The sequence below is a fragment of the Gossypium hirsutum genome, chromosome D01 (assembly GCF_007990345.1).
Source record: "Gossypium hirsutum isolate 1008001.06 chromosome D01, Gossypium_hirsutum_v2.1, whole genome shotgun sequence".
NCBI classification, from domain to species: domain Eukaryota; kingdom Viridiplantae; phylum Streptophyta; class Magnoliopsida; order Malvales; family Malvaceae; genus Gossypium; species Gossypium hirsutum.
In genome coordinates, this window is record NC_053437.1 from 4659507 (window position 1) to 4686152 (window position 26646).

The following is a 26646-nucleotide window of genomic DNA, read 5'->3' on the forward strand; positions in this document are numbered from 1 at the left end:
TTCACTTGAGGACTCTAGGGACTTATCAGCCATTTCGTTGTCTGAGCTAGTAAACTCCCTGTATGCACTTGAGCAAATGAGGGCAAATAGGCAGGAGGAGAATCCTGAAGCTGCTTTCCAAGCTAAAGCCAATGAAGGCTCGAGTGTGAGTGCAAAAGGCAAGAAGCCTTGGCATAATAGAAGGGTCAAGTCAGGAAAAGATGAAGCAAAAAGGGTGTTCCCACCATGTGTTCATTGCAAGAAGACAACACATTCAGAAAGGTATTACTGGTTTAGGCCAGATATTCAGTGTAAAAAGTGCAAGCAGTTTGGCCATGTGGAGAAGGTGTGCAAGGGCAAACCAAGGGAGGCTGCTCTACAACAAGCTAGACCTGCTGAGGACATGCAAGCTCAGGAGGAGCATGTATTCACAGCAACTTGTTTTGTTGGCACAACCAAGGCCAGCAATGATTGGCTACTAGACAGTGGCTGCTCACACCATATGGTAGCAGATGAGAAGCTGTTCAAGGGCCTAGACAGAAGCTTCCACTCGAGGATCAGAATTGGAGATGGCAAGCTGATTGAGGCTAAAGGCAAGGGCAGTGTGTTGATTAGCACTGGTTCAGGTAACAAGCTGATCTCAGATGTGTTTTTTGTACCTGACTTAGACCAGAATTTGCTTAGTGTAGGCCAATTAGTTGAAAAGGGCTATACATTGGTTTTTAAGGATGGTTGCTGTATTGTTCAAGACATGAATGGTCTGGAGTTAGTCACAGTCTCTATGACTGATAGGTGCTTCATGCTGGATGTTAGCCAAATAGAAAGAAAGGCATACACCAGCCTTGTTGAAAGCACTAACTTGTGGCATAGGAGACTAGGCCATGCAAATTTCAGATCCATCGATCTGTTACATAGGCTGAATTTGGTTGATGACATTTCAAAAATTAAAGTTAGTGGGAATGTTGTGATGTTTGTCAGCTTGGTAAGCAGGCTAGACTGCCTTTTCCTGCTGACAGTGCTTGGAGAGCTCAAAACAAGCTCGAATTGGTGCACTCTGATGTTTGTGGCCCTATGAGAACACCTTCAATCAGTGAGAATAGGTACTTTGCCCTGTTTATAGATGATTTAACAAGGTTGTGCTGGGTCTACTTCTTAAAGCAAAAGTCAAAAGTGTTTGAAGCCTTCTGCAAATTCAAGGCTTATGCTGAAAATCAGTCTGGCTGTAAAATTAGAGCCTTGAGGACTGATAATGGCTCTGAATATGTGTCTGAGAGATTTCAGAAGCTTTGTGACAGTGCTGGAATTCACCATCAGCTCACAACAGTCTATACTCCTCAACAGAATGGAGTCTGTGAGAGAAAGAATAGGACTGTTCTGAACATGGCCAGGTGCCTCTTGTTTTAAGGCAAGCTTCCAAGTCAGTTTTGGGCTGAGGCAGTCAACACCTCAGTGTATCTGCTCAACAGACTGCCAACTAGAGCAGTCAAGGATAAGACTCTTTTTGAGGCTTGGCATAGAGTCAAACCTGTGGTAACACACTTGAAAGTGTTTGGCTGTGTGTGTTATGCTCTTATTCCAGTTGAAAAGAGGACCAAGCTTGAGAGCAGGGCTACTCCAGGAATCTTTATTGGCTACAGCAGTAACAAGAAGGGTTATAGAGTGTATGGTCCTACAGCAAAGAAGGTTTTAGTCAGCAGGGATGTAAAATTTGATGAGGAAAAGGTGTGGAATTGGAATGGTGTTGAGGCTGACTTGTCTGAATTGGACCAGTTAGACTTGGTTGCTGAACTTGTAGAAGAAGGACCAAGTAATGATGCTGTTGATGATACACCAGTGAGGGGTACCAGGACTTTGGCTGATGTTTATCAGAGGTGCAATGTTGCTGTGATTGAGCCCTCAGACTTTGAAGAGGCTGCCAAAGATAGAAGCTGGATGAAAGCTATGGAAGCTGAGTTGGAAATGATCAACAAAAATTAGACTTGGGAATTGGTGAGCAGACCAGAACACAAGAATGTTATAGGAGTTAAATGGGTGTACAGGGCCAAGTACAATGCTGATGGCTCACTGAACAAGCACAAGGCCAGGCTTGTGGTGAAGGGTTACAGTCAGCAGTATGGTGTGGACTACTCGGAGACTTTTGCTCCAGTGGCAAGAATGGATACAATTAAGCTGCTGTTTGCTTTAGCAGCACAGAAGCAGTGGAGAGTTCACCAACTGGATGTCAAATCAGCATTCCTGAATGGTTTTCTCAAGGAGGAGATCTTCATCAAGCAACCTGAAGGTTTTGAAGTTGTTGGGCATGAAGACAAAGTTTACAAGTTGAGAAAGGCCTTCTATGGCCTGAAACAGGCACCAAGGGCATGGTATGACAGAGTTGATGCTTACCTGACCAAACTTGAATTTGTGAAGAGCCTTAGTGAGCCTACTCTGTATGTTAAAAGGTCAGAACATGAAACCTTGCTGATTGTCTCCTTGTATGTGGATGATTTACTTGTGACAGGAAGCAAAGTTGAGCTCATTGATGAGTTCAAGATTCAAATGCAGCAAGTGTTTGAGATGACAGATTTGGGGATCATGACTTACTTCCTTGGCATGGAAATTCACCAGTCTGATCGAGGTATCTTCATCAGCCAACATTCATTTGCTTTGAAGATCCTAGACAAGTTTTGCATGCGTAATTGTAAAGCAGTCAGCACACCTGTGGCTCAAGGAGAAAAGCTGACTAGCAGTGGTGATCAGCAGAGGGTTGATGAGAGGCACTATCGAAGTCTAGTTGGTTGTCTGTTGTATCTAACAGCAACCAGGCCAGACATCATGTTTGGTGTCAGCCTGCTATCAAGATTCATGCATTGTTGCAATGAGGCACATTTAAAGGCAGCAAAGAGGGTCCTTAGATACATCAAGGGCACTGCTAGCTTTGGTGTTATGTTTGAAAGTGGGAAACAACTGAAACTAGAAGGCTACTCTGACAGTGACTGGGCAGGATCCCTCGATGACATGAAGAGTACCTCAGGATACTTTTTCACACTTGGATCGGGGATGTTTTGCTGGAGTTCAAAAAAGCAGCAAACTGTTGCTCAGTCTACAGCTGAAGCAGAGTACATTGCTGCAGCAGGAGTAGTTAATCAGGCCATTTGGCTAAGGAAACTGCTTCATGACCTTAATGAAATTCAAGATGAAGCAACTGAAATTTGGGTGGACAATCAGTCTGCAGTTGCAATAGCCAAGAACCCTGTGTTCCATGGTAAGACTAAGCATTTTAAAATCAAACTGCATTTTGTTAGAGAGGCTGAACAAACAAAGGAAGTCAGCCTTGTGCATTGCAGCTCAAGGGCACAATTGGCTGACATAATGACCAAGCCCTTAGGGGCTGCTCGATTTGAATCTTTGAGAAGTGCAATTGGAATGTGTTGCATACAGTCCAAGGAGGAGTGTTGAAAGCTGGACTGCAATGCAACATGGAGCCAGAAGCATGCTACTGTCAAGACCAGCAGCTATCGAGCTCAGCTCATTTTGCTTGGTGCGCACGAATGGTTTTCGGACCAAATGAAGCAACTGACATTGCTGTTTTTATTTTGATGTAATTTAGTTCAGTTTAATTGTAACTAGCTTTAATAGTTAGTAAGATTAAGTTAGTGATTAGATAGCTGATGTAAAAGATGATATGTCAGCTCATTTTGTATTTGACTTAAGCTTACTTTAGTTGAAAATTAGTGGAGGCAGTTAGATTAGTAGGTAACTGTCAAATGAAAAAAATTTTAACTCTTTTTATTTCAAATTTTGAATGAAAATTGGTAATGTTCAGTTACAATTTGCTGAGTATTCAAACTTAGTGCACTGCTTTTGCTTTGTTTCTTCTATGCTTCGATTCTTCTTGCATCTGCTTTGCAAATTTGCTTTGTTGCTGCTGCCATTGTTCCAACACATAGTCCTCAATTACTTGGGTTTGAATCTGCAATTCAGCCTCCTTAACGTCTTCCTTAACTCGAGTTTGTTCTCTTTTTAAATTCTTCTGTTATTCGTGGAGCTCTTGAACAACCTTATGGAAACGAAATGAGTAACGAATACTCTGTTTTATTGGATCCACCAGATAGTTTACCATCATTGTTCCCGCGGCATTAGAAGCAGCAGCCAGACAGAATTCTCCAGCCATTGTCGTTGATCTGAGATCACAAAACAATTCTGCTAAGCCCAGGCAAAATGGTAGACAACCAAAGAAAGATGGAAAAATTGAACTTACCACTTCAAATTAAGATAAATATATATTAAAACGAAACTGCTGTGAACCAAAAAGTATAAATAGAATGAAACCAATAATGATAATACATACATATATATATATGTGTGTTTATTTGTGGATTTGGTAGCTTCAAACTTTTTTTTAATAATTCATAATATTTATAAAATTATTAATATTCTTATTGTTGATTATATTATTAAATTAATATCGGAATAATAATTTATTATTGTATGATAATAAAAAGTGATACTAATTAACTATTATTTCATTAAATATAAATAGATCAATTAAAAATAATGTAATCTATAAATTTTATAAAAGTATGAATTTAAACAAATTTATGAAGTGATGAAAATATCCTCATTTATTCATTACATTACTAATATTTTTATTTTAACTATTTTTTTATTCTTTATAAGATTTATCACATTTATAGATAATAATTTTAATTTTATTTAAAGATTTAGTTAAATCCTAAAAAGGTTTAGTTAAATGAATTTATCCAATTACACTTATTCTTTTAAATTAATTATTAATTTTATAGTTATGTAACAATTAAAACTATGATTTAATACTATAAATAGATGAATTAACATCTAAAATTTATGCATATTAGCATCTAAAAACATTATGGAGAAAAATCAATTTTTAGTATTCGTGTATTGAAACTTACCTCAAGTATAATTAAACCACAAGTTTAATTACAAGCTGCTCCTTCTTCTTCTTCTTCTTCTTTTCCCTTTAAAGCAAATGGAATTTGAACTGAAGCCAAAAAAGAAACAGGAACGTAGACGAATAAATTAACAAGAGGTTTTTTTGTTTTTGTAAATAAAAGGAAACAAAAGAGAATGGGATTCTAGAAAAAGTAAAATAAAGGTGCAGCTTCTTGGTTTTTTAACTATAAGTAGCTTCTTCTCTTTTGCTTCAGTTAAAAGGAGAGTGGAAAATAAATTAAAAGAAAAAGGGAGAAATTAAGCAGGAAATGGAAGGGGAAAAACATAGGAAAGAGCAGGTGTTAATTTCTCGAGAAGAGAAAAGGAAAATGTTGAAAATGGTTGTTGCAGTGGGAACTGTAGTGTAAACAGAGATGCACAGCAAAGAAAGAATGAATACACAGAGAGGACACTCAAATGCCAGGATTCGCCGCACTTATTGTCAACCACAGAAATGCACACTTTAATACTCGAGTTTGACTTTAATATTTCTATCGTAATGAAATATTTATATTTTTTTATTAGAATAATACGTATTACACAATTATTAAGTTGTTTAGTTTAGATATTAAATTAAACAATATTGAAATTAAATTTAAGTAGTAAGAATGTAACAAAGTCAAGCTGCACCCACATCCAATAAATGGACAAGAAGGAGAAGCGTATTGTTGGAGAGATGATCGGCCAATTTTGAGCCAAGAGATTAAGAAATCAGCATAAAGTCAAGAAAAGCTAGTGAATGGAAATGTTTTCATTAGGACCCATCTTATTTATTCTTGAAAATGAAAAGTGGACCTGTGTATGTTGTACTATTGCTTATTAGTTTAAAATTATTTCTAATAATTAAGTTGAGATGTTCTTAATGTTTGTAGTTATTAAGCTAATTACAATATTTTTATACAAAATTGAGATGGGACAAGGGTGACGAAGTTCGATCTCAAAAACCTAATTATAATTTTAGTCTCTTAGATATTACACCAAATTTCTCTCAAGTTCTACGATTAAACTCCTGCTGGTTTGATTTAAATTTGAGGTTTTTAAACTGAAATTTCTCTCAAGTAGGTTTACACTTTTGTCATTAAACTTCAAAAAGATATAAATAATCATTGATTTATTCGAAATTTTTCTTTTAAATCACTAGGTTGTTAAGGGTTTTTTTTTTTAAGTCCAATTGGTGAGCTCCAAGTGACGATCAGTATGATGGAATATACACATTGATAAGTAGCAGAACATACCTTAGATCTAAATCGATCTAATGGTCAGTGTCGAAGACTAGAAGAAGAAAGTCAATTAGATTTTGGTTAACGAATTAAGTCCTTGAAATATAAAGAATCAATGATGATTGTGTGTTGTTTTTTAGAGATAAATATTGAATTTATTTAAGAGAGTTTTGGAGCAGTTGAAAAATTGATTTATGAAGACTTTTATGTGATAAATACTCAAGATCTTTAATGGGATAATTTCAGTTTTTAAATAGAAGTTTAAAGCCTATCAAAACACCATTGATTGACCACTTGAAGGGATCTATAAAAGGTTGTTTCGTGCCGCACATCAAGAGTAGTTTTTGGATTATCTTTGGCGATAGTTTTCTTATGGTTATTTTATGACACTCTTTTAGGTATTCTTTGAAAAGTTTATTGATTGTATTGTGAGGTATTTGAGTGAGTGATTGTGACAATTGGAGTCGATATTGGGGTTGCAATTACTTCTTTATGTAAGAGTAGATTGGGCCTAAACTAATAGGTTATCCGGACGATTGTTGAATAAAATCATTCACTTGGGGAGGCTCCGCAAATGTAGGATCATTGTGTCTAAACTACGTTATCAAAGATCGGTTGTGTTAATTCTTTTCTACTCATATTTTTTTCGTTGCCCATTTTCGTTCTAACTTTCACTACAACGAGCATTAGCAAAGTTGATTTATCATGTCAGTAAACTAATTATTTATCATGCAATTACATCTTTGTGTAAGGGTATATTCAGCTTAAACTAATAGATGATCCAGATGATTGTTGAATAAAATCATTCACTAGGCGAGGCTGCACAGATGTAGGATTATTGTGTCTGAACTACGTTAACAAAGACCGGTTGTGTCAATTCTTTTCTACTCTTATTTTTTTCGTTGCCCATTTTCGTTCTAACTTTCACTACAATGAGCATTAAGCAAAGTTGATTTATCATATTGGCAAACTAATTATTTTTTCAATCTTGAAATTAAATGGGATGATACGACTTAATGGTAACTGGCGTGGACTAAACTACAAACAATTTAAACACAAAAAATATGTACAAAAATTTAAAACAAAAAATAGTTAGGGAGTAAAAGCAAAATTAGTTTCTTAACACTACTCATTTTACAAAACTATTATTTAGCTTTTTAATTTAATGTAAATAAATATTTGATTTAATGTCACGTCAACTACTATTAAGTAATGTAAGGACTAAAAGGGTCAACTTTTCAAACATACAAAGATTAAAATGTTCATTGTAATATTAGAAGGACTAGAATGAATTTTATGATATGATACAAGGACTTATAGTAAACTTTAACCAGTTAAAAGTTTTAACAATATAATACCAAACTCTAGTTTCACTTTTCTAATTGTTGTTTTTGTTTCATTGTTTCTACCAATATCTTATTTGATTAGGTTTAGGTTTGAATTAGTTTTAATTAATATTCATGTCATTTAAAAAAAAAATAGCTATGTGAGGCGGATGTTTAAATATTCACATTTGGTCTTCAAGTCTAAGAAATAGAAAAAAAAATCATTTGAAATTTTATTTTTATTTAATAAAAATCATTTCGATTTTAAAATTTATTGAATACCATTTGAAAACCAAACATGAGTTAATGCCAACTAATACCTAAAGTACAAAAAGATGCTTGAAGTTTGTTATACACAAATATCACCAAGTGCCATCTATCTATCACATTATACCCTTCATACCTCTAGAACCACCCTACACTTGGAAAGCCATCACTACATAAGCCTCACAAGGGCTCCCTTTATATACCTTGGAAGGATAAAGATGAGGGGGATTCTCTCTTCTTCTTCAACCTCCTCTCTTGGTTAAGCTTGACGAGAGTTCCAAATAGTATCTCTTCCCTTTTACTCAACCACATACAACTTTTTGGGTGAATCATTTTTAATCTCTAAATTCAAATCTTGTATCAACAAAGTTTAAAAAAATCGAAAAAAGTTAAGATATATCTTAACGATGAGAAAATTAACTAATATAATATATGGGAGGTACCATTTATCATCTTTTAATAAAAACTTTTGTTCATGATCTTCTAGAAAAAGGGCATAATTTTAACTCTAGTGGCAACCTTTCTTCATTTCTAATAACCTCCCTTCTTGTTTTGCTCTTCATGTTATCATAACTTGTTCTAAGAATTATGCAATCTTTCCTAGTTAAAGGAAGTTGGGTAGGCGTTTTTAAGATATGCATGATTTTCTCTATTTTTCATCTAAAATATCATTTTCAAATTCCTACCATTTTAAATTACCTCATTTAAAAAAATCTCAAAATTTCAAAATAACTCCAGATTACATTTAAGAAACCTAAAGTAAACCTTAGCTTAATTGTCTTGTTTTGATATATTAGGCAAGCATTGTGTTTACGGCTCTATGTAATCTTGGAAATACAAAGTTTTTAAGAAAATCCAGAGAGGTTTCCTCCCTTGAAAGTACATTCGATCTTATCAAAGAATTTAGAATCAATACTTGTCTTAGAAGGAGAAAAACATAGCATAAATAGGTATAGCTCCTCTAGTTGGTCTAATATTTGAATCTAATTGGAAGGAATTTTTGAAAAAAATAAAACATCTACGTAGATTCTTAAATTCTCCGATTCTTCTAATCTATTTATAGGTTAAAAGCTTACAACCACAAAAATGAAAAGTTTTGATAGTTGGGTGATTATTTGTCCAGTCTACTTTAGAATAAATTAAATGAAATAAGTTATCATATCTCAATTAGATCTTCGTATGAATCTTTGTACAAAAAGATTAAAGGATAATACAAAAAAAAAGTTCAAAGGATAATACATTTACAAAACATTATCAATCAATTGCCAGATATCGTTTTTGTCAAATATCATTTTTTCTTGGTACTGGTATATTTTGATGCATCGTTTTTTTTTATCGATGTTTCCAAATATTTTCTATATGTATATATATTTGCAATCTAATTTTTAAATGTAATTATAGAAAAATTAAAATGGTTAAAATAAAAAAATAAAAAATGGTTTAAAATGTTAAAAATTTATATAAACTAGCACAAGCCAAGACATACCGATATTGACCAAAACGAACAAAATACTCAAAACACGTCAAAATTTGAGTGGTATGGAAAATAGACTACATGGTACCATTTTTAGGATCAGGACGGTATGTAACTGCTGGTATCGATACAATGCTGACTACCGTGGTTGAAAATGCTCTAGTACTAATTGATATCCTAGTAGGACAACCTATTATTGCAAAAAAAAAAAAGTAATCTAATCCACAACTAAAACACGGAAGACTAATCAATTTCAAATATAAAAATAATCATAAAAAGAGAAGAGCAAACATTCAAAATAATCGTATTGTATTGTAGGGGGAAGCACTTAAAAAGAGGTCAAGCATTTAATTGATTAGAAAACTCCAGAATAGGTTCAAGTACTTAAATATAGAAACAATTATAAGACAACTTCAAAGGTTTAGGTATCTAAAAAAAAGTAACAATGAGAGATTTTGACATGCTATGTCACTTTAGAAAAAAGGATGGAATCAAAAAAATATTAAGAAAAATTATAGCAGGTAAAAATATTAATGAATATTTTAGAAGACTATTTACTAGACCTATTTATGAGCTGAGTTACTCATCCAACCTTGAAAGGCCGCCTAAAATTTAAGAGGGTTTGGGCAAAAATATTAGGCCTAAAAAATGGGCTTAGACAAAAAAAATTAAGTCTGTTTAAAATATGGGTCGAGCTCAGGCTTGAAGCTCGGACCTTAAATGTTCAAGCTCGAGCTTAGCCCTGCTTGACCCAATTTTTTAAATTTTTTAATGTTTTATATTTTGTTGTTTTTATATATTATATAATTTATAATATGATCATCATGACTCTCGAAGTCATGCGCAGTAGTAATACCAAACCAAATACAACAAGTAGTGGGGTATTGAGCTAATCTTTGGCTAAACTTTGTAAATCTTAATGCCATAATTTTTTCAAATCGTCCTAGCCATTATCTTACTGCAATAATTCTTGCTAAGAAAATGCTCATGTTATGACAATTTCACCGAGAAGGTAATGGGTTACCCCTACAACACATCCTTATACAATGCTCAAGGCTCTAAGCTGAGTAGCAGGAGCAACTTTTAATTTATTATGAGCTCAAACGATGGATTCAATAAGTTCTTGCCAATAAGCAAGTCCACTGAATATAAATATTTAAAAATTAAATCTATAATACTACTATAATGTAAACATTAAAAAATTTTAAGATGACTACATATAAAATTTGGGTAAACTACATCATTAGTCATTAAACTATGGGTAAATTTTTGTTTTGATCACTTAACTAAAAAATGTTAAATAAATTTTTCAAAATTAATTTTTTGTCACTTACTGTTAAGTGACATTTTTTTAGTTGATATGAAAACAATTTTAGTACTCAAAATTTATACTTTCAGCCAATTTGATCTTGATTATATATAAAATGATAAAATTTGAAATATTCTTCTTAAAAGTTTAGAAAATTCTAAAAATTAAAATCAAAATAATAGTAGATAAAAATTGTAAAAAAAAATCTATAAAGTGAGGGAAAATGAGAGGAAATTATTTTTAAACCCTCCAAATTTCCTCTCTATATTATCTATTTAGAAATATTTAATACCCATTCTTTAAAAAAATAGAAAAAATGATTGGTTTTTTTTGTTTTTTTACCTATTTTGTTTCTTGACATAACTTTTTCGTTATAAGGAAAGAAAAAATTTAAAATATAATTTGTTTGTACAATTTAATTTTTGAAAAATAATTCAAATTAATTAAAAATTTGACTTGAACTTGAAAATAAAATTTTGTGGTATATATATATATTTTTGCTAAAAATGGCATAAAAGTCGATTTCTCAAGCCTCTGTATTATCAGTTTTGGATTTTTTTTAGGAGCATAGAACTAGACTTGAAAATATTACTAATTTAATTTCGAGAAACGTTGAGAAAACATGTAATGATCTTTTTTTTTTGTTTTAATTTTAGTTTTTTATTAGATTCTAAAAATTTTCTTTATTTCTCATATATATTAGTTCTTCAACAATAACATTTTCGAGATTTTACTTTTTATAATTTTTATATAGAATTTTTTTAAAATATAATTTTATTTTTTATAATTTTTATATAGAAAAATGGTCAAATAGACAAAAATATAAAAATTAAGGACTAAAATTGTTATTATACCAACTAAAAAAAGTGTCACTTAATGACAAAAAATAATTTGGAAAAGCCTAATGACCAAATTATAACTCTTTTTAGTTAAATGGTCAAAACAAAAATTTAACCTAGTTTAATGACTAATGGTGTAGGTTATCTATAATTCTAATGAATAAAAATAATTCTAAATATTAAATTAAAATAATATGAACGGATTTAAAATGAGCTTAAGTTATCAATCCTTTTTTAAAATTAATATGAATGAATTTGAACAAAATTTTAATTAATACAACTTAGTCAACAACGAACACCTCTATTATTTTCCCTTATTTCGAAACTCGTCTAGTACAGAAAAAACTGGTGCCCAAATCCCGCTCTTAAGCCTGCCAAAATATTGGGTCGGGCTTTCCAGGATTGGGCTAACTGCCTAGCCATTGATCCCTTCCCTGCTTGCTCTCTCCACATTTCCGAACAGCCAACAAAGCTTTCTTCTTTGACACAGAAAAAACATGGCAAGAAGAAAACTTCTATTGCTCTTGAAACCATTTGATGTCTACCAAGTTACTCAATCAAACGCGGTTTCTCGCTTCACCAATCCTCGGGTAATTTTATAAATGAAAAACCCAACATTATTTTCACTTCTTCAGTATATATGCTTCTTTTTTCTTTTTACATTAGCATTCATGGTGTTTGATGAAATGTCAAATAACACATTATATTTATTTTACCTTTTTTATATTTAATATTGCAGATGTTTCCCCTGTTGGGTTTGCCTTATGTTTCGGTTGCATTCATTGTAGTTCCCCTGTTGGCTAAACTTGAGCTCTTTTTTTTTTTTCAATGCTTTAGATGCTACTACGATGCTTATGACAAGGAATTAGGATCATATGTTTATTGTTTGTTTCAATTCGAAAAAGATTTTTAGATTGGATTTCAAGGAATAAAACGTGGACTGTTCTGCCTCGTGCTGTTTATTATTGGCTAGTTATTATCAAGTTTTTTTTTTCATGGTAATTTTGCTTGCCTATCTAGCATTTTTAACACAACACATAGATTTTATGTTAAAATTAGTGCTGTAAACATGATTAGAAGGCTTTCTTTCACTTGAACTAGGCTTCTTTCCTTGGGTTTTCATTGATGACCAGGAATACAGGATATGCACTCTAAAGTTTTAAAGCTCTGTGAGCTTGAAATTGTCTTCAAAGTTTACTCTTACTCTGCTTTTTTTCTCATTGGTCAGCTATCCATTCTCTTTTCTTAGTGTTATTAATTATCTTTCCATATAAAAATGGGTGGGAGGGGTTATAAGTGATTTTTTTAACAGCTAAGTGAGTTACATTTACCATTGATAAGAATATCAGTAGCTTGTTCTCTGCCTCTAAGATGATTGTGATTAGGGCCAATCTTATATTTTACCTGCTTAATTACAGGTTTCAAATCTTCTACATCATTTCCATTATTCTCTCAACGTATATTTTGATGTATGGTTACCATTACCCTTGTGTCATGATGAACGAGTGACATTGTAAGCTTATTTTAATGGTGCAGCCCCTGTCAGTTCTTTCATGGTACCTAGATTTTAGTGGCTTAATTGTTGGATAGGTTTTCAGCAGAAATGAGACATTTGACGTGACACCTTTGCGCTTAGATTTTAACAATCATGAAACCATACCACGAGGTTTTTGAAATTTCATTAACCTTGATTCTTGTCTACGCATTAACCCTTGAGCATGTTGAATTTTGTCTGATTTTTTGTTGATCCCCATAATCTTTACTGGTTCCACCAAGTTGACCCATTCTGGTTTCCATGAGAAGACAAATGTGCTTTCACTTTTCAGATAAGTGAATCAATACTCATGCGAATCTGTAGCTTTGTCTGGATTTGAATCTGATAATACAAAATATAGAAAATACAGGTCCAAAAGTAATTATGGTTACTCGTTTTGAAGAGTGAAACTGCAGGCCTCACACATAGAACATGCTTATCCTTTTTGCCTACCTACCCTGCCAAACCAATGGACCTCCAACATGTTTGTGGAAACATTCTCTCTTTTAGATTCTCTTGGTTTCAACTAATTTCTACTAATGTCTGTAATTACTAACTCTTTCCAGGACTACTTCCCTATGGTAGAATAGGCTTATGATCTCATGAAGCCTTTGAAACTTTGCTTTGCATTAGAATGTAATGTAAATTAAATTAATTTACTTCCTGTTTAACACATTTCTGTTTCATCCATAATTATCATACATGTCCTGTGTGTACCTTGACATTATTGTGGCACATACACGCCCTGTATCATGTTGTTTCTTTTAGATCCTATGCTCATGGCTGACAAAAGTGACCTTCAAGATTAGTGTTTCCTTGGTGCTCCATTCCCCCACCTCAAAACAAAAAATAAAATAAAGGACTTGTACGCATATTCAGTACTTGTGGTATTCATCCAGAAGTATGAACAAGCACTAGCAAAAAAGAAAGCTTTAGGACATGAGTTATAATCATTGTTCTATTTACTTCTTCTCTCTATCCTCCCACTAGAATTAATTTATTCTTATTTACACTCAATTTTTCTCTTTGTATTGTCACAGATTTTCCATTATATTGATAATAGGTGTAAGGTGCACAAAGAGGCCATAAAAGTTTGTCAGAAAATTTTACAGCAGAAGCCAATTGACTGGAAACCCATATTTCGTAACAATTTATCACAACCAATTCATAATGTGGATTTGGTTGTTACAGTTGGTGGTGACGGTACACTTTTGCAGGCCAGCCATTTCTTGGATGACTCTATTCCAGTTCTAGGACTTAATTCTGATCCTACACAAGCTGAAGAGGTTAGTTCATTTCTCTGGCCAAGCATTCAATTTGCTCCTTTAGACCAATTTTAAAATTCTCTTGATGATGCTAACAATTTTTTTTTATATTGAATACATCTTAGTTGGAGATGCCATTTATTCTTTTGTTTCTTTTTTTTTTTTTTAGGTTGAAAAATTCAGCAATGAGTTTGATGCTACTAGAAGCACTGGCTATTTATGTGCAGCAACAGTAAAAAACTTTGAGCAAGTAAGGATGTATATATATACAGTGTAAAAAAGGAAATTAACATATTTGGAGGGATATCACATCAGTTGTTGACGTTTGAAAAGGAGTAAATTTTATGTTTAATTTAGAGAATAAGCTTCTTGCTTAAAACTTCACAGTTTAAGAAGTTAAATGGGACCAAGTTCTGAACTTATATCAGTGTAGTTGGAACCAAACCAGCCGGTCAGACCAGTTGTATCAGGAACCGGCTGGTATACCGGTCCAGACAAAGGGATTGAACCGGACTTTGAGTGAACTGTTCAAAACCAGTAAAAAACCAGAAACTAGGACAAAAAACCGGTGGTTGACTGTTGAACCGGTTTATAATTTTTAATATTTATGAATTTTTCAATTGTTTGTTAGTTATTGTTAGACCAGCGGTTAGACCGATTAAACCGGGAACTAGTGGTTTGACTAGTTCGATTACCAGTCCAATTTTTAACATGCTAATTTAAGCTTTACCATTTTGCTATGCAAAGCATGTCTTCTGGAATTCCCTTGTGTTTTTAGCATGATTAGGTTTTTCTGGAATTCAACAGCTTGGTTCTTTCACGAATTATATATGGGATAAGGCATGCTGTTACAATGAAGCTTGTTAAGGTAATTATAGATATTTAACATTTATTTCAGGTGCTAGATGGCTTTCTAGAGGATCAGATAGTTCCTTCGAAGTTGTCAAGGATATCAGTATCTGTAAACTCAAAAGTTCTGCCTACATGTGCTCTTAATGATATCTTGATTGCTCACCCTTGTCCTGCAACCGTTTCCCGGTTCTCATTCAAGTAAGGAATTTTTACGCATAAGTCAATATGCATTTAAACATAATGCTAAATGCCTTAAAATCTTCCTTTTATGTATTGGCAGAATTAGAGGGGATGACAAAACATGTTCACCATTAGTGAATTGTCGATCAAGTGGTCTCAGAATCTCAACTGCGGCAGGATCAACAGCTGCCATGCACTCAGCGGGAGGATTTCCAATGCCTATTTTATCTAGGGATCTTCAATATATGGTAAGAGAGCCTATTTCACAGGGACCAGCCATTTCTCGCTTAATGCATGGTTTAATCAAGTCAGATCAGTCAATGGATGCTTCATGGTTTTCTAAAGAGGGTTTCGTATATTTTGATGGCTCTCATGTTTTCCACACTATCCAAAATGGGGACACCATAGAAATATCTTCCAAGGCCCCAGTTTTGCAAGTTGTCTTGCCTCATTTATCAACATAGAACTCTTGTAAAGAGCTGGCAAATGTTCATCCGAAAAAAATAAACATTTTTGAGCCATGACTAGTTCATAGCTCTTGTAAATACGAAAGAGACACGTAGAGAACCAATCTTTCATTTTCCACATAGAAAATTCAAATATTTTTTTCTTTGAAAGCTACAAATGTCCACCGAGTTCGAGTATTGTAGGGTAATACTCTACGGCTATCGCTTTAAATGAAAACTGTATGTTAGCATGTGGAGCCAAGCTAATGACCTGACGTTGATATCATATTCAGTCTTGTCTTTGAGTAATAATAGATAAATGTGAATGTTAATTGGCTGAACTGTCAGACATTTTGGTGGTAGTTTGATTTTGAATCTTTGTAGCTGTAACATCTGTGGAGTCCATATTATGCAAAAATAAAGATAAACTTTGAGTACTTTTTTACATTCATTCTTCCCCTCTCTGCCTTGTTGATATTAAACATTGGTGAATATATAAGTCTAGCTTTAGAGGGAATAGAACAGAAGAAGTATACATCACCCTGCAAAACGGGTTATGTTTCCATTATGTACCCCAACTTAATAGCCTCTTCACGTGAGTAACACACCTTGCCACAACTTGAAAACTTTTTTTTTTTTCCTCAACGTTTACTGGTCGATTTTGTTCCAGTTGTATGATTCTCCTTTCAAATGCAAAATTATTTGGTCTTTGTTTTCTATTGTATCAGACACTGATCTCCAGGAGGAAGTAGCATAGAGCAAGTTTATTGTTGAATCAGTCTTTACGTTTTATGTAGGAGATTTTAGCAAGAACTCAATCTGTAATCTAAAAATGTTGGTAGTATATTTACAATTTCCTGACATTTTTTTCTTGGTACAATGGAGGTCGAAGTTTACTGTTTGAAGATGAATGTATGAACAGAAACAAGTCTAAAATAAATGAGTTGAGGGATTAATGGTTTTATTTAGGTTTATCCTAAGGTATAACATCTTCTTTTACAATTCAACCCACTTCATTTTTAGTAATGGGTCATCATGAAATTCACTATATAAATTGTTTTAATAGATCTTTTTGTCTTGATCCTAAAGTATCATAAAATAGTTTAAATAGAAATAAAAACTCAAGGCTGATATATATTTAGCAATCCTAACATGTTACGAGATATTTTAAGGGCAACAACCCTTTTTGCTTTTTTGGCAATTAGGTGGCTCCAACTTATGATATTTTAGACTGTCTTTGTCTCAATCTTGTGGTTACTAATCAAAGCACAAAATCCAACTTCTTGTCATCAACCGAAACAGAAAACAATCTTTGCCACAAGCAGAGGTTTCTCATGTCGGAGACCAGACTCCTAGAAAGGCGACAAATCTATGACCCTCACACAAACATTTCTCAATCAGTCAGAGTAAACACTAGCCACAAAAACAAATGTTAATTAAGAAAACACATTATGTGACATTGTCACTCCCCAAAACACTTCCTAAACCGAGGGCCCTCAGAAAATTCCATGCAAAAAGACTTGGGGAGTTTTTCATGCAAAAGGGGCTCCTTCTAGATATTTTGCATATGGATAATAATTTATCATTAATTTCCTTATCTAAAAATTCATTTTTAGACTACACCTACGATGTTATAATTAGATTAAGTTCTTTTCTTCTCAATAATATCAATGGCGTCTTAATCTGCCAGTAGTTTCCAGCTATATTCTTGATATAAGGAAGAACAAAACTCTCATTACAGGTTTTTATAGAATGTCCAAATGTTGGATATTTTCTTTTCATCATGGTATAAGAAAAACAGTCTGTAAAGCTTAGCCACATAATTCATCAAACAAAAAGATCTTAGCACTCATCAAAACACTACAAATTTCTTCAAATTGACCTCAAATAAGTGCTGCAATGATGTCCTCTATCTTACAAGCTCCATCAAAGACTGAAACCGGCAATTCTGAAAAGATTATTTGGCAATGACAATGGGGGTACTAATGGTCTTTTTCCTTTTTCATGTCCTTGCTCCCCACCCAATATTTATAGATACATTAATTCGCTAGGGTTTAGAGCATGGTTTAATTGCCCTCTTTGTGGCAAACAAAAAAGTAAATTTTAGAAGGTGAAGTTTACATTAACCACTACATTTCCAGCAAATTCTACTTCTATGTTCATGTCGGCAGCAACTTCATTCGTACAGTTACTCTGCAAGTAGGCAAAGAAAAAAAAAAACCAATGTGCTTCGTTCAATTTGTGATACTGACATAACAACCGGAATATCAGTTTGCATTGCTGGTGAGCCACTTGATATGTCAAAAAGGACTAGAGGCTTGTCTCGCTGGCCATACATCCTCTCGAGGCCCTGGAGTTCCAGGAGAAAAAATAGATCAATCTGCAACATATAAGTTAACTGGATAGGGGGATAATTAAGCAAAAATGACGTACAAATGAAATCATGATAGCCAGAACCAAGAAAATATATTTACTATTTAAAGGCTTTTAGTCAAGGGTTTTTCAGCTTGTTCAATGTTCTACTTTAGCACTTGACACAAGGTAGGCAGTTTTATTATTACTAGAAATTAACAAAAGAATGTGATTACCCTTTCGAATAGGACCTCTGCTATCCATCATGTTAGTAGCTGGATTTGTGAATAAATTAGGCTCATTTCTGGCATGGAAATTGTTTGCATGTTGGATGGTTGACCGTTTCAGTGATTGGTACTTGCTCCTCAATTGATGGGTTTGTCAGCTTGTTCAATGTTCTACTTTAGCACTTGACACAAGGTAGGCAGTTTTATTATTACTAGAAGTTAACAAAAGAATGTGATTACCCTTTCGAATAGGACCTCTGCTATCCATCATGTTAGTAGCTGGATTTGTGAATAAATCAGGCTCATTTCTGGCATGGAAATTGTTTGCATGTTGGATGGTCGACCGTTTCAGTGATTGGTACTTGCTCCTCAATTGATCATACATTTCATCAACCTTTCTCTTCTATCTGAAATTAGGATATTTGCTGTTAGCAGGGTGCAAGAAGCATAAACTAAGCTTTGGCCAAAAGAACTAACATGGTAGAAGAAAAAAATATAGACTGGCCTTGAATTCTCAGAGAACTTTTCTTGGAGCTCTTGTTTCTCCTTTGACAGACTCTTAATTTCTTGTTCTACCATCTGACACCTCTTGCCCAAATTTTGATAAGCAGTATGCACCTGCTCCAGTTTCTCTGAGAACTTTTCTTGCATTGCCTCGCATTTTTGCCAGCACAGAGCTATTCTCTTCATCTTGTACTGAATTTCTATTTCCTTTTGCCTAATGTAAAACATCACACGTCTGTATGCACCCTTCAGCAATAAATTCATTAAGGAAATGCATGTCTAAAAGGTTTTTTTCTCGTTGATCAGACTCCATTCTCTCTCTCTCTTGGTTGTAAAATCTTTCAGATGAAACAAAATATTACAAAAACTAATGAAATCCTCTTCTCATTTTGTTTTGGTAGCTCCAAGTTTCTACTGTCTGATACAACGAGATTTCAAAATAAAAATAGCACAAGATTGGGAAATCGCATGGTCCTTACTATAAAGGATACATATCGGTGGAGGCACACCAGCCATTGCCTTCTGCAATAAACACATCGTGTTAGCAATAAAAATAACAAGTAGACAAATAATAAAGCGGCAGCACGATAGAAGGCAATGGAAAACTAGAGCATTGTGCAGATTTTACTGGAGAAATATTTTAATCAGTACAACAAGCTGTGTACAATAATCCAAGTGAATCATTTGCTTACCTTTATCCATTCATCATTTGGATTGATATCCACAGGTTTCATAAGACTGAGAATCAAAATTCCCAGATTAGGCAAGTAGAATTGAAATTAATAAGATATAACAACAAACTACTGAAAACAGGAAAGAAAATTCTTTTGACAGACCTCTATTTCCAGATAAGCAACCAATTCTATTTCCTTGGATTAGAAAACCAAAATTCTGGAAAGCATTACAATGACCAACTTCCGCTAGATAAAATCCTTACCTCTTAGAAAGAACTTGATCACAAACGGGGCATACTGCATCATTGCCATGGATCTTGCTTTCATCATCCTTGCCTATTTACAAAGTCAAGGAATCTTTGCAATGCATTAACTGTTTCTTGATCATAAATAAAGGATAAAATGTCTACAATTGCAACAGCAAATTGATGAAACACATTAGGATACACAAGAGGTGAGTGGAAATGGCTGGTCCTTCTAATTCACGCCGGCAAGCACTGCATCTCATTTCAATTGATTGTATTCGTCCTCGAATTATAAACTGTACTTGCACGTCACAAGCAATCATCAGGACGAGGTTCTTTACTATATACCCCTCCTTTATCAAGTTTCAAGTCATGATTACTACAGCTTTAACCCCAACAAGAACGACTTGTTGGAGTTAATCAATATCCTATAGAATTTAATGCTATGTTTGATTGTCATATTTGCTTCTTTAGAAATCGTATTAAAAATAATAAAATGGGCGAATAAATATAGCAGAATCGATTTAAAGACTTAACAAAGTGATAATCAAATAGTAACTAAATTAGTAAATTGAAATCTGGCCAAAAGGAAAAACTAGTAATTTGAAATTTATATTTGCATAACAAGAAATTTGAAGGAAAATGTAATTCAGAACTAATTCATAATCAGCTTTCCATAATCAACCGTCAAATTTTAAGGAAAATTTAAAGCCCTAAAGTTTCTTGGAATTTCAATTTATCAGCAAAAATGATACTTTAATCCCATTCGGATACTGCGATGTTCAACCAAATCAGAAGACGATTTAGGTTCATAAGGTTCCAAAAACTGGAAAATGCAATCATGCAATTTGAGGTCCTTGATCAAATTAGTCCTTCAATTAAATAGATCAATTTAATCTTTATATTATTAAAAGAATCAAATAAGGTCAAATTTGAATAAAATTAACATTTACGGTTTAAGAAATGACATAAAAATTATTATTTTTTCAATTCCATTCCAACTTCAAACAAAATATTTCATTTGTAAAATCATAAAAAGCTTTAAAAACATAACTATGTTAAATAATAAATAATATTTTTAAAATAGTAAATGTTAAGTCTATTGAAATTTGATCTTATTTATTCTTTATAATAGTATAGTGATTAAACTGATTCATTTAATAGTAAAAAGACTAATTAGATCCCGTCCTTATAATAGAAGGACCTACCAAGTATGTTTACAAAAAATATATATGTTGCACAAAAGTTCAAAGGATGGTGGAGGTGTAGTAAAAAAAATTAAGTATTAAAAAAAAAGCAAATGTATTCTACTTTTAAATTTAAAAATTTCTACTAAGAGTTTATTAATTTTTGTATTTGAATATAGTAAAATTATTTATTAAGTATCATAATTGGTATTATCAAAAGTTATTTCTTAGAATATGTTTTTAAAGGTATTTCAACATCCAGGAATGTCGAGAACAATATATTGTTAAATTCTCACAGAATATATACACTAACTATCAGGAAGAAAGTATTATCTAGTGCAGAAACCGCAACATCTATTGATATCGAGTTCAGGTCAATTAACGTTGACTAGTTATTTATTGCGCTTAGACTCAACCAACATATTTAATACTCTTAAACTCAACAAATGAGTATAAAGGTCCCCTATAAATACCCCACCCATCTTCTTTAGTTTTTACCAAAAATCCTCCCCATATAAATTTCTCAATCTCTTCCTCCTAGAAAGTAAAAGGCTCAAAGCTTGCTAATTTTCCCTGGCTGCTTTAACGTTTGAACATGAACACAGTTTATCATAACATCATTATGGTAAAATTACTTATTTGACTCTTAAATTTTATTGTTATAAAACTTTTTGTAAAGATTTTATGAAATTAAATATTAAATCTTTGTGATATTTTGAGCAACGAAGAGATTGAATTGTTTGTACTTGAAAAACTTTAAACTTTTTTGGAGCTAAATGGACAACTATGAGAGTGTTGGCTTATTTGTGGTGTCTACTACAATAAAGTTTGCAATGGTACCAAAGTTGCTTGTTACCTTATTAAAAAAATGGAGATCCCGAAAATCCATATATTTCATTTTCCATGAAGAGAAGCAACTATAATGCCAAAAGATATTATTTTAATAACTAACTTGCCAATCAACGAGTAGGTGGTAATTGAAGATAGTAACTTTGATGCGGAGTTAGAGAGTTATCTATTGTTGGATGTTGTACCGTCTAAGAAGGAGAAAAATTGGATGGGTATCGATTGAAATGCACATGGTTGATGAGACTTGTCAATTCAACCCCTTTGCTACATGCAACTACTAAGGAGATGGACCAATAATATGTCAGAGCTTGGATGCTTTGGATGGAAAGAGGTATACTACTTCTACATAAGTTTAGCAAGAAGGTCCATACCATGTACCTCTACTCAAATCTTTTGATACGTAGATATATTAAGCCGAAGATTAGCGATTTTGGCATATTTGTATAGGGTGCTTTGTAGGGCAGCTCAACTTCAAATTGAAGAAATAAACATTAGATGTTTGCTTTTGCAAACTTGGGTGTGGATACATATGCAAAATAAAATATTTTGCTACATTTCAAAAGGTGAGGCTGTAATGCGTCATCATGCTATAGGTCATTAGTATCACGTCAACATCATGTCAACAAATTTTAACAATGTTAGTTAAGCACCTAAAAAAAGTATCAAATTGGCTTACGGTTTCTAAGTTTTGGTATCAATTAGGTCCAAAAACAACATTTTGATACTAAGTAGGTATAAGTTGCCAAGTTTAGGTACTTCTGCATATATTAATCTTTTTTCACTCAGCGCACCTTACATAATGCCTTGTATAGGGATGTTATAATCGCAAACTCCCAACCATATGTTCTAGTCATTTCAAAATTAGATAACAATTAGAGATACATGAAAAGAACTTCGTTGCCATACTTTTTTGCCATCAACAGGCCTCTAATCAAACAAAGAATGTAAGCTGTAGCATGACGTTCAATATTTTTGAGAGTTGGATTCTCTAGGAGATGCTAGAAGGTGATCTTCAATCATGTTAACTTAATCCGAAGCCCATCAACATTAGACTTATTGTTAGGAGCTATTCTAGTTGCTAGAACAAAGACCTCTCTAGATTGAATTAAAAAAATTCAAATTACCAAAAGCTTGTCCATTAGAAGGCCCATCAATAACGCTACATTGTCTAATATTATTGTAGTTTTGCCACATGCAAGATGAAACGTATAGGTCTCGAATCTCCATTGTACAATCAAATTAGTGAAAATGAGTGTCAGAACGAAAGTAAAATTCTTAATTTAGCTAACGTGATAGAAACCAAAATCTCTTAAGTAATGAATGATTCTATCAACAAGTACATCCATCTTCATAATACTGCAACACCTAACCACTAGGGAATACTCCATTGTAGTTGCATCTAAGCACCATGTCTTTCTTTCAATCTTAATGAATGACAACCATTATGTTATGCTTCAAAATTTGGGTTTAGAAAATCTTGCGTACGTAGGATAATGTAGAATGTAGAGGATGAATGTTTTAAGTGTTTTGTGAAAAATAAACAAGTGATACGTTGTGGTTAGGGTTTCGTTTAACTATAGAGTACGATTTACATTCTGAAATATTTTACAAAGAACTCGAAACCCGTTAATTTTGATGTTCTAGCAATCATACTACAATAATTTATTTTGATTTTACTGGAGTTCAAAAAGTATAACAATGTAATATACATTGTTAAAGTCGACATTTATAAGTGTCAAGTACCCATTTAGGGATCAAATTGTTGTAGAAATTCAAGTATAAAAATTAAATTATAATTTTAATCATGGTAGAGGGACCAAAAATCGCATTTGACCATTTTTTAAAACAGGAGAAGGATAGCTGAGAAACGTGGCAGTGTAGGGAGGTGTTTTAGATACTCGTTATAGATATTTGAGTAATAAAACAATTTATTCACTGATATTTATATGATGATGAGATGGATAATAATTGAGCAAAACTAGCTGTTAATTGTGAACGCAGATCCATGCATTCAAATTGTAAATTAAATGTTGCAATTAATGTCTGCTAACATTTGGCCGCAAGCCTTTGCTTTTTGTGCATCTAATTAACAATTAAAGACTACGTCACAATTTCGAAACTTTGTTTGTCCATCACCGTTTTCAATAATTGAATCTTTAGAAAATGGTTAATATTGATAAGCTAGGTTTTTTTTTATCTAATTAAGATTTTTACCTTGATTTAAAAAAAATATTATTCTAACAAATTTTTTTTTTGTTTTGGGATTATGAAATATGTTATTTCGAAAAATCTAGATCAACTATATTAAATGTGCTAATTATTTGGATTAACTAATGTCATGTACCTTTTTTTAATTATTATAAGATAATAATAAAGTTGTAGCTTCGATTTCTCTACTATCCTCACATTTGATATTTGGTCTTTATATTATAATTTAACATAATTTTGTCATTTACTTTTACAATGATATTAGTTAGTTCAAATAGTTTACATATTTATATGTTATATTTATCTTATTATTTCACTATCACATCCTTTATATATATCCTACAAGTGTTTAAGAATAAAAAGATTAAAAGCTATTTTTCCAACTAAATATATGAATGTTTCAAAAAAGAGAATTTATAAAAAGTGACAAAGTGGCATGAAATTGTACTTTTTTTATAGATTATATAACCATGAGCTTAAGATGTTGCGAGCCAACAATCCTGGGAACCCAAGGTTTTGCTAACAAACGTTGTGGATTAAACCAAACCCTTAACACAAACAAAATAGGGTTAATATATAGAGAGATACTTGAACTTGGTAATCTATACATATTTGATATATCTAAACCTTTTTTTTACTTAACTGATCCCTAAACTTGGAAATCAAAAGGCAACTTGGTACTTTTTTAAGATACCTTACTAACACTATTAAAATATGCTAATGTGACAATAAGAATCAATAGCATTGTGACATGTGCCTCACATTTTAATACGTGGCAAAAAATAAAATAAAAAAATTTAAATATTTTTTATCTTTTAATTTTTTTTGTCACGTATTAAAATATGAGGCTGTCATATGTCACCATGTTATTGATCGTTAGTGTCGCATCAACGTATTTTAATGGTCATGTTAGTCAAGTATCTAAAAAAAGTACAAAGTTGAATTCTAATTTTCATGTGTAGGTACCAATTAGGTCCAAAAAAATATTAGGTACCAAGTAGTTATAAGTTGTCAAGTTTAAGTACCTCCATATATATTATCCCAACAAAGTACTTGCCACTCGTACATTAAATTTATATGTTGTCTTGACATGATAGATCACATTTATTTATTGTCCTGACATGATAACTCATACCTACTTAGACTTAGACAGAAGATCAATATGTTAATTAGACTTTAAAAAACACAAAACCAATACAAAAATTACATATGGCATCTCGATAATGACAAGAGACACTCCCTCTCTCTCTAAGCTATCTCTCTTTTTCTTCTCGAATTTCAATATTACTAGAGAGTTCATTTCCATCATCTTTAGTCACTTATTCACTAAAAGTGAGATTTTTATTTTGCTATTAAAAGAAGTTAATGCTTGTTCGTGAAAGAGATGTAATGGCTTTATTTCTGAGACCTGAGTTAGTGAGTTTGTAAATGAAGGTCAGACTTAAAATTACATGGGCATATGGTTAGGTCTGTTTTTAGTTATTTATATATTTTTTTAACATTAATTTTAATTCTTATCATATCTGGGTTTTTTTTTTCCTATAGAATGCCTATAGCTATTTATAGTTTCCCCAACCATTAAATAAAAAGATAGTATATTTTAACACACTCGAACTCACGACCTTTTGCATTAAAATTCAATCGACTAATTATTTATATTTTTAAATAAAAGTATAGATGTATTGAATTGAATTGGGTTGAGGTTAGAATGTTTTTTAAAATAAAATTAAACATAGACACCGTTCAACTTCATTTTACTTACTCAAAAATTTTATTTTATTATTTTAAGAAATAATAATTTTTTGGTAAAAATAATAAAATAATAAATTTTATAATTTAAATTTAAATAAAATATTTTAAAATTATTTAATCCAAATTCAAATTAATCCTAACTAACCCAATTATATAAAGTCTTTATCTAAATCTAATTCAAATCACATCAAATCAAATTAATCCAAACAGATGAACACAATCGTTTAATTTCCCACCACAACAATTTGTGGAATTTCCCATATATATATATATTGTAATTGTATTCAAGTTTTAGTGATGGATTTTAATTAAATTCCTATGAATAATATATACGTAAGCATGTTTTTCTTTTTTGAATATATTTGATAAATATTGAAAGGTATATCTTCAAAGTTTATTCATATCTATCATTTTAAGAATATATTCCCATTGACGTATTGGGAATAATATCAACTATTGAATTTTATTTATATAAAGTTTATTCATTGTGAGAATTCATAAAATTATTTCTACAAAGTCATATTCACATTTCAATCTTTAATATTTCATACAAATATATATTGTTTCTTTTTTCATATATTAACCAAATATTTAGATTCACAAATCATGATCCTAAATGCAATCATCTTACCTTAATTAATCTTATCCACAATTTGTAACAAAAAGAAAACTTTATCTATTTAAATTGCAAGAATAATTTGCAAAATTTATATACCATAATCAATTAATTTCTCTGTCCAAATCTTAGAAATTAGAGACATGATTAGGATTGTTGAGCAATCAAATCAAATTAAATGTCAGCCTTTATGTTAACTAAATTCGTCATTCAATTTTCTGAAAATAAAATTAAACAAATATATATATATTTTTAAAAAAAATTAAAGTGTTACCGTATTAATTAAGGGTCCTTTATTTTTTTAGGGTAATTAAGGATCCTTTATTTATAAAGCAGTGATAGTAAAAATATAATTTTACTATTTTAATAGTTTATTTTTTATAATATTT

The 26646-nt window shown here is 32.1% G+C and overlaps 1 protein-coding gene, 1 long non-coding RNA gene and 1 pseudogene across 3 annotated transcripts; 1 reads left to right on the plus strand and 2 right to left on the minus strand.

The window, feature by feature from the left end:
* Positions 1-3726: 3726 nt before the first annotated feature.
* Positions 3727-5403, minus strand: LOC107928044 (uncharacterized). The gene is made up of 2 exons (XR_001692551.2): positions 4893-5403; positions 3727-4142 (listed from the first exon to the last, which is right to left on the minus strand). It is a non-coding gene; the product is annotated as an uncharacterized lncRNA (long non-coding RNA).
* A 6356-nt stretch (positions 5404-11759) lies between these two features.
* Positions 11760-15984, plus strand: LOC107928043 (NADH kinase). 2 transcript variants are annotated; one of them, XM_016859196.2, is made up of 5 exons: positions 11760-11956; positions 13941-14186; positions 14335-14415; positions 15064-15215; positions 15298-15984. In XM_016859196.2, exons 1-5 carry the CDS (start codon positions 11864-11866, stop codon positions 15659-15661), a joined length of 936 nt encoding a protein of 311 aa, XP_016714685.1. In that variant the 5' UTR covers positions 11760-11863; the 3' UTR covers positions 15662-15984. The 2 variants fall into 2 exon arrangements, with proteins under 2 accessions (XP_016714685.1, XP_016714686.1); XM_016859197.2 differs by having other exon boundaries at positions 11767-11956; positions 13964-14186.
* A 1762-nt stretch (positions 15985-17746) lies between these two features.
* On the minus strand, positions 17747-19908 carry LOC107928084 (E3 ubiquitin-protein ligase CCNB1IP1 homolog; annotated as a pseudogene).
* Between the last annotated feature and the right edge of the window lie 6738 nt (positions 19909-26646).